The following is a 13,121-nucleotide window of genomic DNA, read 5'->3' as shown; positions in this document are numbered from 1 at the left end:
AACCCACACAGGAACTTAAAGGTCTTAGACGAGGCTTAGTATCTTATTTTAGACAAAAAACTTAATTGGAAACGCAGTGTACAAGAAAGAGTCAATAAAGCTATTGGAACACTATTTTCTTACAAAAACGCTTTTGGTTATAAATAGGGCTACAACCCCGAATCACGCATTGGCTATACAGATCGGGTAATCAGACCTATTTTAATGTACGGTGTGGCAGTATGGTGGACTGCTTTAGAGAAAGCAGCGACAAAATAAATAAAGTCCAACGTTTAGCTTGCCTTTGTATAAGCGGATCGCTTGGCACGACCCCATCTGCGGCACTGAACACAAAACTTTGACTTATACCTCTTGATATATTTAGCAAATAAATAGCTAATGGCCTCAAAACTTCATCGCCACTCCGTAATTTTTAGGTATTTAAAATCAATTCCAAAGCACACGGACTACACCATCCCCGAACTGCAATTCAACAGAAACTTCCAGATTTCTATACCTTCCATCTTTTTTGGAGGAAAGAGCATTCCTGGAAGACGAGTCAATTCACTTTTATACAGACGGATCAAAAACAAAGGAAGTGGAGGTCTGTATACTCCGAAAAACTGAAATAAAGACTGTCATTCCTTTCTTCCTTCCCAATAATTGTAGCGTGTTCCAGGCTGAACTTTTGGTGGTAAAAGAAGTCTTATCCTGGCTTACAGAACCTATAACCTATTCTACCACGTTTGGAAAATGCTGCATACCAATCGCTACATCTAAACTAGAAGGCAGCATCACTACGTGTCAGGTCTCAAAAAACATCTGGCCTACACTAGATTTGAAGCGATCAAGGTGCTTGGTATCTCTAAGCATATCGCATATAAGCTCGATAATAGGTGTCATAACCGGGCATTGCCTAATAGGAAAGCACGCTCTAGCTCAAAAAGCAGGAATTAACTAGGAGAATTCTTCTTTAACGTTCTAAATCATATAATACCTAATACATTTGCTGCATCTGAAGCAAAGAAAACCCGTGCATCGAATGACAGTTTGGTGCTGATTGAAAAGAGATGGCGTGATTGGAATATTTATTTTCAAAAATGAATCTACGAAAAAACTTCTGTCAGCAGCTGTGGCAATTTTAGAGCTATACTCGTATTTCCCAATTTAAAATGAAACCTACCAACACGATAAAGCTGAAGAGTTTGTTTGTTTGTTTGCTTGTTTGAACGCGCTAATCTCCAGTACAACTGATCTGATTTGAAAAATTCTTTCAGTGTTGGCCAGCTCATTTATCAAAGAAGGAAATAACTACCATTAAGCTTAGCCTCTAATAGTTCTACACAACGTCCGCGACAGCGTATGTCTATCTTTAAAAGTTATTATATTGTAACCATTTTTGCGCAAAAAAAATTGATTAGGTGCAGCTTGTAAATGAATAAAATCTCTTTATTTAGTTCATTCATATTTTCCAAACTTCAACATAATAATTTCATGGTACTTAAAGCACACTATAGAGCTCAATTTTTCTAAGTTTGAGTTCTTATCATTGAAGTGATTTGATAAATGTAAGCTTACCTAAGAGCGAGATGTAGATTGGTTTTGCATCCAAAAGAGTAACAAACTCTCTGTTAAATTAATAAAAAGTACCTTGAACTCATTATTGGGGTTAAAACTGGTAGAAGCCGTGACTTGAACTCATTATTGGGGTTAAAACTGGTAGAAGCCGTGGCATGATGGTTAGTGCTTTGGACTGTCTGTCATGTGAGAGGTCTTGGGTTCGATAAAAAAAAATGCCTCTTGCGAGTAATTGACAAGTTCTCCAAGAGTAATTGTTGTCCTAAAAAGTGCTTTCTCAAAATGGCTGTTCGGATTCGGCTTAAAATTGTATTTCCCCTCCATCGCTGACAACAGTACTAGCACTAAGGAATGGTTGAGAGTCGTAAGTCACTAGGCCCTAGTTCTGAACGGATCATTGCGCCACCCAATGTATTTATTATTTATTGGGTAAAGCTTATTAATTGATCAGTTTAGAAAGAAAGATTTTAAAATTAAATAAAACAAGCTATAAATGATTTACCAATAAGGTTTTATCTTTATTTGAGAGCCCTATCAATGACATTATGTTTAAAAATAACACCGTTGAAATCACAGCCACGGCTTTGCTGGGTGACGCGCATTCAAAAGGTCCAATTTTCGATGACTTTGGTACATAAATCAATCTTAATTTGCAAAACCTGTGGTCAAATCACACAATCTTGTCGGCCAACTAGGGTCTGATAAGATAACCAGCCATAAAACCGGTCGCGCAGAATATCGATTGTGTCTCGTGTCTCTTCGGTGTCCATATCATGCAATTCAGCCCACAAGAAGTTGTTGATCATCGACTTATAGTATCTTTTCAAAGAAGCACGGACCGATGCGATAAAGGCTACAGCCCGAATTCCACACCAAACACTAACATTATTTGGATGCATTGGCACCTTCGTGAATCTCGAGTGGATTGGTGTAATCCCTGGCCATTTTGTTTATTTCGGTACACATTCATCCTCATTGCTAAAGATGACTTTTGGACCAAAATTGGGATCGACTTCCACCTAATCCAATAACTAATTAGCGAATTCACGAACGTTTGGTTTCAGCTCCTGGATCAGCTGGATTTTGTAGAACGCAACATTTACCGTAGTGTGGTTTGCGACAGACCAAATTTTTGTGAGCGACACGGAATTGATTGTGTCACTAACAGCAGCGATGTTTTCGACAGATCTTGCATTTATTTGGCGTTCGGGTATTGGCTGATTGTTCACTGAATTGGTGGACTCAAAATTTGACACTACTACATTTAAGTTTTGATGATTTGTCACTGAGGCTGATTAAAAGAAAATATATGGCCGATACGAGCTGTCAAAATCAAACAGACCTTATTAGAAAACCCTCCAAAAATCTAAGAATCTAAACCAGAAAAACAAAGAAAATTTGACAACGACGCTGGAAAATGTCTCCAAACCACTTAAAATATAAAGAAAAACAAGAACATTTCATTTGATTTTAAATACAGCGATAATAATAAAATCACCGCTATACATTTATTTTCCATTTTTAACTTTTCTTATGCATTTGCATTGTTTTTTGTTTTTAATATTTCTTAAAATTACTTTTTCACATATAAATTAATTATGTATATATAGATATATAATATACATCTTTATATATAATTTATGGCACTTTTTTTCAAAAAAAATATATATAATAAAAATTAAAATTACAATTAAGACTTTTTTTTAAATTATGTATAATTTACAAAAGGATAGTTTCTTGAGATTTATCGTATTCATTTTAAAACTGAATTGGTTTATTTTTTGAAATTTATTATACATACATTTTATATTTAAATTATAAAAACAAAATATAAACAATTTTGTAATTATTTGTGCTTTATTATGACGCATTTTCTTGTTCTAAATCAGAGAAAACGTTTATTTATTGTCAATACAATTTTATTATTGTTTCTTTTCATAATAGCAAATATATATTTAAGTCGTTATTTGTTTACAATAATATTTAATTTTATTTTAAATTTAATTATTGTCGTTTAACATTATTTAAATGGTAGCTTTGCTGCATTTTGTTTTATTTACTTTTCCTCTTTTTTGTTTTTAAACTTCTTTGTACTATAAAAATTGTGACTTGTTGTAATTTGTTTTAATTGAATTTTTATTTGTTATTGATTTTTAATAAATATAATATAATTATAGACTTATTGGGTGGGCTATGATTTATTTTGTTTCTCTCTTTTAATTGATGTTAAACATGTTTTTCTTTTTCATATAATTATAATTAGAAGCGTAGATTTTGTTATTTTTCAAAATGTTTCAGCTTAAATTTTTACTTACAATTTTGTGTAGAGCTTTTCAAAAGTCGAATATTGCGCTGCAAGTAATTTTTTTAATGTTCTTAACAATTCAAAATATAATTAAAGCTTTTTTTTTTAAATTTACAATCGTTTTTATTTTTAATATTCAAGTTCACTTCTTAAACAAATGAGATTTGACATTTTTATTTCAAAGAAGATCAATTCAAAATTTGGACCAAAAAAGTCCATTAATTTTTTGAGATTCTATAATTATTTATTTTTCTGAAGTGAATTTGTTTTCCAATCATGAGTCTTGGTTATTTTTAATTTTTTTAGAGATCTTTTGAAACCTTTTTTTTAACTACGCTTTGTCTTTCAAGATCTTTGTTTTATTATCTTGTCAAAAAAATGTTCAGCAAAAATTAACACAAAAATCCTTAAGAGATTTAGAAAATGGGCGGGTATTTTATGTACAAGCTTACTGCTCAGAACTTTTATTCATCCTTCTTTTTGCGGATTTTACCCTCTGTCTGGATCGTCGCTGTCACAGCTTCCATACAAGACGCAATTGATGGCTCACTCTGGTCTTCACTGTAATCCTCACCGGCCATTCGACTCAGGGTCAATATATACGAGCAGGCAACCCTCAAGACTGACAGTTTCGAGAGCTTTTGACTATTCGAATAGGAAGGAACTGCTTTGCGGAGAGTTTCGTAGGCCGCCGAAATGGTGTGAACACGAGTTCGCTCCCTTGCATTGGCTTCGATTCGCCTCTCCCGAGTCATGTTCTTGTAGTTCCGTTGCTGGGGTCGACCTTCATGGTTGAAACTGCCACCACTTATGCTGCCACTTGACGATGCTACCGATGGTGTGATGTTGTGACTATGGAGTTCTTTATGCTGGAATAAGTCATCCTGAACGTGGCAATCATCGTCCTCCGACGATGATGGTTTCTTCAGAACCAAAGCGAGTGGTTCATCTTGAATATCATCGTCGTCTGGGTGTGTTGGCAATCGATGGAGTGTCGTGACTCCCGGATGTCGAACCAGCACCTCAGCTGGATTTGGCATCAATTCGTGAGGCAGTAGTTGTTGTTGCTGCAATTGTTGGCTGGAATTGGAATTGGAATCCCATGAGGTACGATGATGATGGTGGTGTTGCTGCTGTTTGGTGTTTATTGATGGTTCATACGAACCAGCATTCAGCGAGTAACGAATGCGTTTCTTGAGAGGTCCGGTTTCTTCACGATCACATATCACTTTTGAGGGCTCGGTGCTTTTTCTCTTATTTCGAATAAGCGTGATGGGGGTGACTTTAACTTCCACCGAATCCTCCGAGGCATCGGTTGGACTGCTCGGATCGAGTCTTGAATGATCCATTGAGAGATCATCACCACCCTCGGATCCTCCGGAACAAAAACCAGCATCACGATCATTGGATTGTTGTGATCCTAAAAATAAAAAAATAATATTAGGTTAGTTTTTTTTTCAAAAAAAAAAGATAAAACATAAAAGTCAAATTTTGTTGCACAACAAAGAAAGATTTTTTTCATTTTTTTCGGATTTTTGATAGAAATTTGAAGAAAATAAAAACAAGTTTAATTATTCGCCCACACAAACAGACAAAAACCAAAAATTGACATTCACTACCTGAATGATAATGATCACCACGACGATCAGTGACGATGATCATTAAATTCTCAAGATCGTCAAAAAATCATATCAATATCAGGTTCAATATTTAAATTTTGTATCTATATAGTTAGGTAAAGGTGTATTTTTGGGGATTGGTGCCGTTTGAAAGTGTCACAAAGCGTAATTCGTTTTATGATTGACTTCTGCTTCTAATGGATATGGAAGATAAAAATACTTTCACTTTGCACAAAATTGCTCTGCAAAAACGGGTGATTAAGTACTTTATATCTCTTTGCAAAATGGAAAAGGTGAAAGGCTAAGAAATAGTGGTCGTTTTATATTTGGAGCTTACATAAAACTTGGGTTGCATCATAAAATTGATAGCGGTTTTAAAAGTCGAGCTAATAGAACACACTTTTCTGGTAGAAAACATATAAATGTGCTTCATCAAAAAGCTTGGACTTAATGGGATTAAGATTGAAGAACCGTATGATTCAAGTGACCGGTACTAGACGAATTTGAGTCATTAAATTTTCACACATTTCGGTCGATATTTTGGTCACAACTTGACCAATAATTCGGGTATTATTTGAGTGAAAAAGGTCGTTTGGGTAACATTATAAGTTTGAATGACAGCTGTCAACTACCAGAATATGAAAACACGATATGAAATTCCTTTTATATTTTAAGTTTTCTCCCTTCAAAACGTCTAAAATATTAACCTTGGACAGATTAAAAACTTTCAAGCTAATAACACTCGTTAAAATTGAGGAGAAGAGCTGCCCACTAAGTATCTCGAATTTTGAGCTAAACAAACTATCCTATCTGCTTCTTCCCACAAGTTAACCTTATAAGTTGTTTTATTTGGCAACAATTTATATTTTAATCAAAACTCTTTCCATATAAATGTTGTAAAAGTAATCTTAATCCTTATCAAATTTTAATTAAAAGAAAATAAAACATAAGAAACCATCTTTAAAAGCAAAACAAAATCACCTTGTACATTTTTATGTTGTTGGCGTTTAAGAGGCGCCACTGGTTTGTAGTAAAGTAAAATTTATACCTTCCCTTTTGAATGTTAGAATACTTAAGTCTCAAATTATAAATTTCTTTGTTTGGTTTAAGATAATTAAATTTTATTTGCCTAATCAATTTTTTTTGTTTTATCAAGCTTAACAAATCTTCAAACTTCCAGATATGCAAATTCGTCAAAAATTATATCGCATAAATAAAATGTCCATTAAAATAATCATCATCCGTCGCGTCGCGTCAAGTCGCTATTAAAATTTCATCATAGCCATGATACATTTTAAAAAAGTTAACTACCAAAAGAACCAAATCTGTGTGTCTCCTGTTGACAATCTTTGGTTGTAATTTTATACATAAATTAATAAAATATACTATTTCAATCAGTGTCACTTCTCAAAAACAAAAATTCGTAGGTGGAATTTTCAAAAACTTCCAAACAAACTAAAGTTAATTAGTTTAAACTGTTTTGTGGAATTAAGCAAATAAGAATCTAATTTTTTAATTGGTTTTTAGCGGATATAAACTTCATTTAAGCCATATTTGATCAAAATGAAAAATTATGCTATTCATTTTTAAAGCCCCCAAAAGAGTCTTCGAAAAGCAATCAACATTAAAAAATAAACAAAACTTCATGATGATGAAAGGAAACATAACTCAGTTGCGTATAAAAAGTCTGCACACCTCTAAGTGACGCTCTGACTTAGACTTCGACTTCAACTTCGACTTGGCTCTGAATCTTACTTTGACTTGGCGCATATGCTACATGCTGTGACGAGAAGAGGGGAAGTCTTGAAGATGCAGAGAGGAAAGAAACAAATTTATGTGGCGCCATCGAATGGATATCAAATTATAACTCGATTCATGTAGCGACATTAATTGCTCGGCATTTATCAGGTGAAAATGACAATCTTAAAACAATCCTACGCCAACTACACTAAAATGTCAACATAAAATAAATTTTATGAAAACAATCTCAGGAAGTGGTTAATCAAAGTGTTTAAATAAATAATAATAAAAAAATGTGTTTTAACAATGAAAATGTGGGAGATATTGTTTTGTTCTTGATTGTCCAGGTTTTTCTTTATTTCTTTGTAAAGGGTGTTTTTGTAGACATGTGGTTTTTAAGAAGCAATACAACACATAGAATGTAATGTTATGGCCAAGAATTTATATTTATTAAAGATATTTATTAGTAATACACAGAGTAAGCTAAAGTATGCAACATTCGCGTAGTACGGCTAAAGAAGGAATCTCTACTTGACAGCACGACTGAAGTTGTTCTTGAGTGTATTCTGATGAGCATTTCTTAAAGCACGAGTTCTACGGTAAATCGTTTTTAGGGGGAGGAATGTAGCTGGCTATTTCTCTAGAGCCTAGAGCATCAACCTTTGAAATAAAGGTAAAAAAGGTCGGGACAAGAAAATTTACGACTATATTCTAGCGACGTTAACGAACCAATATTGACATGATCATCAATCATCAACTGTATAAGAGTTTTAAGTAAGTTGCAGAAACACCAGTCTAGTAAGGGAGTTATACTCAAGCTTTGGACGTATAAAAGTCTTGTCTATAAAAACCAGATCAAGTGAGGGGGGGGGGGGGGAATTGAAACTTCTTGCATTGACTTAGATAACCCAAACATCTAAGAATACTATAATCATAGAAATAATGTATTTGAATAGAAGTTGTAAACAGGATATCATAAATAAAAATAAGAAAAAGTATCGGAGACCGAACAGAGCCCTGGGGCACACCAACATTAATTTTGAGATTTTCAGAATTGAATTCAAGAATGGAAATAGTGCTTGTATTGAACACCCGTTATTTGAGGTAATTTATAAGAATCAATCAAACATACAAAACACCTTGTTAACACATTAAAAAAATAGTTTAAGTTCCAAGAATCCTACATTTTTATGTTGATGGAAGGCGGACAAATGTTTTCCACTTTTAAACGAACAAATGGGTGGAGTTGGTGTGATATGGTGGTGAGCATGTTAAATGCGATTATATTGTCTTTTTTTCACCGTCCCCGTCCCTGTATACCTATCGGTATCAACCTATATCAAATAGTTAATAATATTGGCCTTCAGGCTGCACAACTGCTGACAGTGTGTGACGTGTGTGCGGGGCCTTATTATTATTGTGTATTATTTTCTTATTATTATTTCTGTTGTTATCAAGATCGAAACAATCAATTATTATTATTTGTTTACTTTTTATTCGACTAAAAGTTATGAACGAGAAAAAATATGGAAAATTATTATAGATACGTATAACGAACATAAGTTGAGAGCTTGACTATTTGAGGCTTAAAGTATTGAAGTTAAAGATAGTTTGTCTGTTATAGGTGATTTATATTTTATAAATTGTCTGAGATTTTAAATCCATGCATATAAATAGGGGTAGATTAATTTGTTTAAGTAAATGTTTTTCTATTACTATTTTTTTTTTCTAAACAAGATAAGTGGTCTTATTAAAAATTAAATAGGTTATGTAAAGTCTATAAGTCTATATAGATAAATGGGAAACATACAGTTCATTAAAACACTTGAAGTTAATTAACTTTGAGAAATTAGAATCATTTAAATAGAAAAATTGAAACAGATGCAAAAACGAATTTGTTTCCAGTTACGTTGCCTTCTTTTATGAAGAAACAGGTCTTAAAAAATTGTTCTACAATATAAATTAAAACTAGTTTTTTGTAACTTTATGGAAAATTTATATAGAATAAAAATGAAAATGAGACGAAATGTGGACGATATTATCTAATAATCATCAGAGACTACATTGTATATTTTTCTCCACTCCGGTCCTGTCAATCTTTTCAGGCTTAATAATTTCAGTAACTAAAATATAGGTTTTCCAATAAGAGGTTTCATTTATAAAGGCTCTTAAACTATTATTTTTAAAGCTGTGAAGTTTTGAAATTTGAGAAATAAAAACAGTTTACTAATAATAAAAGATACACGCTTGAAAAACAAATTTGAATTCTTAACCTTAATAAATTGTAACAATAAGCAAACTAATCAAAGCTTCTTCACCGATGTTATTTCTTGAAGAGAGGTGATCAGCATGAGACACCGATGTCTTTTCTATGGGGACAAGTGAAAAATAAGGTCTACATCAATAATCTACTATACTTTCAAGACCTCAAAGGTAGAAATCTTAAATGTTACACAATAGATAATATCCATATCAATTACATATATTACTTAATGCCAAACCTTCTGATTTGGCCTAAAGTAATCTGAAGATATTGAAAACTAATCCTATAATAATGACATCGCTTTCCCCATTATTTTATTATACAAATTTCCCATATTTAGAGACTTATGATGACCTCACACTTTCACTCAGGTTCCTTTTTTGCATATTAATTTAGCTTATAACTTCCTGATTTCCCAATAGTCTTATGTCTGTCTTGAGCTACCCATGTACGTAACCTATGGTTGTTATACTATAACACTTGAATGTCCATCCAATTATTTAATTAACATTTCACCTGCACCTTGTTTTTTTATTCGTACTAAATTGAAACTATAGGTAGGTAAGGTACGTATAGATACAATGAAAGTCATGTTAGGCATTTATTTACCCCATTTGAACCATTCGGCATTTAAAGACACCATAAACTTTTAGTTTTGTGATTAAAAACAAATTTAACTTCCAATCCCTGCTTGCCGTATATTTTTCCAAAGGAAAAGAAAAGATATATTATTTAAGCTAACCACAAGAAAAACATAATGACCTTACCAGTGGCATGGCGGCGCCACATTTAATAATAATGTAACAGGTTTTTAATACATAAATCGATAACTCTTTAAAAAAAAAAAAAAAAATACAAATTAAACTACTGAAATTAGTCATTTTATACTCGTATCTAAAATGATAGGGAAACCATAACCCGATTCTTATATATGACATTTTTTATTTTCAAATTAAATTAATCAAAAAACTATTAAATTATCACTTAATGTGTTTTTCATTTATTTTTTCGTTCCTTTGCGCAATAATACAAATTAGTAATAAATTTGATACTAAAGGTACTACACTGAGTTGCATGTGATTACTGGATGACATTTACGGTGACAGATGTCGATTTTAATCCTAAAACTATGGCTACCGAACTTTGTCCATTTTCAATAACTTTAAACTGCAGGCTGTTAAGATTTCACAAATTATAAACAAAATTTGAATTGTTCCTTACAAAAAATGGCATCTGTCAAATCAACTGCCAAAATATCCAACTCTTAGAAAAACTTTTAAAAAACTTGTAATAACTTTATTTCAACTAAAAAAAAAACCAACCGTAGACAATTTCAAAACATGTGGATATTAAAATTAGAAATAAATTTGAAACTAAACTAAAGGCATTATTGCATGTCATAACTGGATGACATTTATAGTGACAGATGTCTAGATGTCATTTTTAATCATAAAACATGACTGTCAAACTGTCACCTTTTTCTTTTAATGATATCAATACTTCATAAATGATAAACACAGTTTAAGTTGTTGTTAACAGAAAATGACATCTGCCAACTATCAAAAAACCATCTTTAAGAAAATCTTTTAAAAAAGCTTTTTAATATCTTTATTCAACTTTTAAAAACAAAAAACGGAGAAAAACTTGAGACAGTTTCAAAGCTGGTGGATTTTTCAAATTAGAAATAAAATTGATAATAAAGTTTCTACACTGAGTTTCATATGATTACTGATGACATTTACAGCGACAAATGTCACTTTTAATACTACAAAAATGGCTGCCATTATTTATTTATTTTTAAAATATTACTTAACTAGAAAAACACGTCCATTTGCAATCTGTCAATTTTGTTCTTTTTTAATGTTTTTAATACTTCACAAATGATAAATATACTTTGAAAGCAGAAAATGACATTTGTCAATTGTCAAAATTATTATTAAGAAAATCATTCAAACTATTTTTTTTGTTATTTTACTTCAACTTAAACAAAAAGAGAAAAACTTGAGAAAATTTCAAAGCTTATAGGTTTTTGAAATTATAAATGAATTTGTTAATAAAGGTACTATACTGAGTTGCATGTGATTGACTGATGACACTTACATTGACAGATAACATTTTTAATCCTAAAACATGGCTGGCAAACTTTGTTTATTTTAAATTTAAATTGTTTTCTACGGAGTTTGTTTCTTGTTTAATATTGCAAACATTTCATAAATGATACACAATTGTTCTTTTTCAAAAATTACATCTGTCAAGTCAATTGTCAAAATATACAACTTTAAGAATATCCTTTAAACAAAGCTTTTTGTTATCTTATTTCAACTAAAAGAGAAAAAGCAAAACTTTTGGTATTTTAAAAGCTTATGGATTTTTCAAATTAGAAATTAGTTTAAAGCTAAAGGTGTTCCTGAGTTGCATTTGGTTTTTAATGACATTTATAGTGACAGATGTTATTAAAACAACACTTCTATTTAAAATAATCTTAAACTGCCATCTGTCAATTTTTTTTCTTTTTTGCTTCTGTCAAAATTTCACAAGTGATAAATAAAAATTGAATTGTTATTTACCATGAGCTGAAAACGACATCTGCCAACTGTCAAAATAGTTGAATAGTGTTGCCAACTCTATGAAAAACTTTTTACTGTTTTGCTTTAAATGAAAAAACAACATCTGTCAACTGTCAAAATAATTAAATGGTGTTGCCAGCAATAAGAATTTTGTTTTATTATTTTACTTCAAATAAAAAAAAACTTGACACTGTTTTAAAGCTTTTTTTATAAATTTTTTTATAACTTATTACTCAACCCTAAGAAACGTGTAACAACTACAAATCATTATTAATTCTTTAAAAGTATCTAAACATGCATAATTGTATATCTATGAAATATATGTAAGTCTTGTTCAATTTGAGTTCGAGCTCTAGACATCAATTTGCATGGAAATTACTTAATCAATCATAAAAAGTATGATGGTTATTTCTTGTATATTTAAACATGTTTTTAATTTTTAATATGTTTTTGTTTTTTAAATTTGAATTGTCACTTTGTAAAAATAATTATTTAACAACAATTTTATGTTCATATCTTTAGAAACAAATAGATGAGAGTGGTTTTCTTTGTTTAAAATATCCAAAAGGATCTTTTTATCGCGTTTTATATAAAAGTCTTTTATTAGAATTTAATTAAATCACAGTGTTGCCAGATTGACCATATTTGGATAATGTAGAAATGTTGTCGATGTTAAGCATTTGTATTATTGATTGTGATACCACTTTTAAAACAGTTATTTATACTTTTGATCTATGATCATCAAGACCAAGATATGAGTTGGATTGTAAGGTGCGAGTAAGGTACCTTTCTATATCAAGATAAAAACATAAAGGTGCGGTTTTGTAAAGCCCCCTAGACCAAAATTTATGTAAGTAAAACAACAAAAACAAACATAAAATAATTGGTGGTTTTGCGGTGGGTAAAGTGATAGTTAATTGGAAGACCGAGTACGATGACAGTAAAATGTGGGTTGTTACACCTTTAATATAATATATAGACACGGTATACACAGGTAACACACGCACGACATACAACATACATTGGGTTAAGTAGTGCACTTTTAGTGGCACAAAGTAAACGGGGGTGAG

The 13,121-nt window shown here is 31.5% G+C and overlaps 1 protein-coding gene across 1 annotated transcript in view; it reads right to left on the bottom strand.

The window, feature by feature from the left end:
- Positions 1-3,792: 3,792 nt before the first annotated feature.
- LOC129951320 (uncharacterized) overlaps positions 3,793-13,121 on the bottom strand; it is a 48,250-nt gene continuing 38,921 nt past the window's right edge. The window contains exon 2 of the mRNA XM_056063414.1: positions 3,793-5,282. Within this exon, the coding sequence (XP_055919389.1) occupies positions 4,327-5,282 (956 nt within the window). The 3' untranslated portion in view covers positions 3,793-4,326. The remainder of the gene's footprint in view (positions 5,283-13,121) is intronic.

This window comes from Eupeodes corollae, chromosome 3 (assembly GCF_945859685.1).
Source record: "Eupeodes corollae chromosome 3, idEupCoro1.1, whole genome shotgun sequence".
NCBI lineage: Eukaryota > Metazoa > Arthropoda > Insecta > Diptera > Syrphidae > Eupeodes > Eupeodes corollae.
The sequence above is the reverse complement of the archived record's forward strand: the minus strand, read 5'-3'. Positions and strand labels throughout refer to the sequence as shown.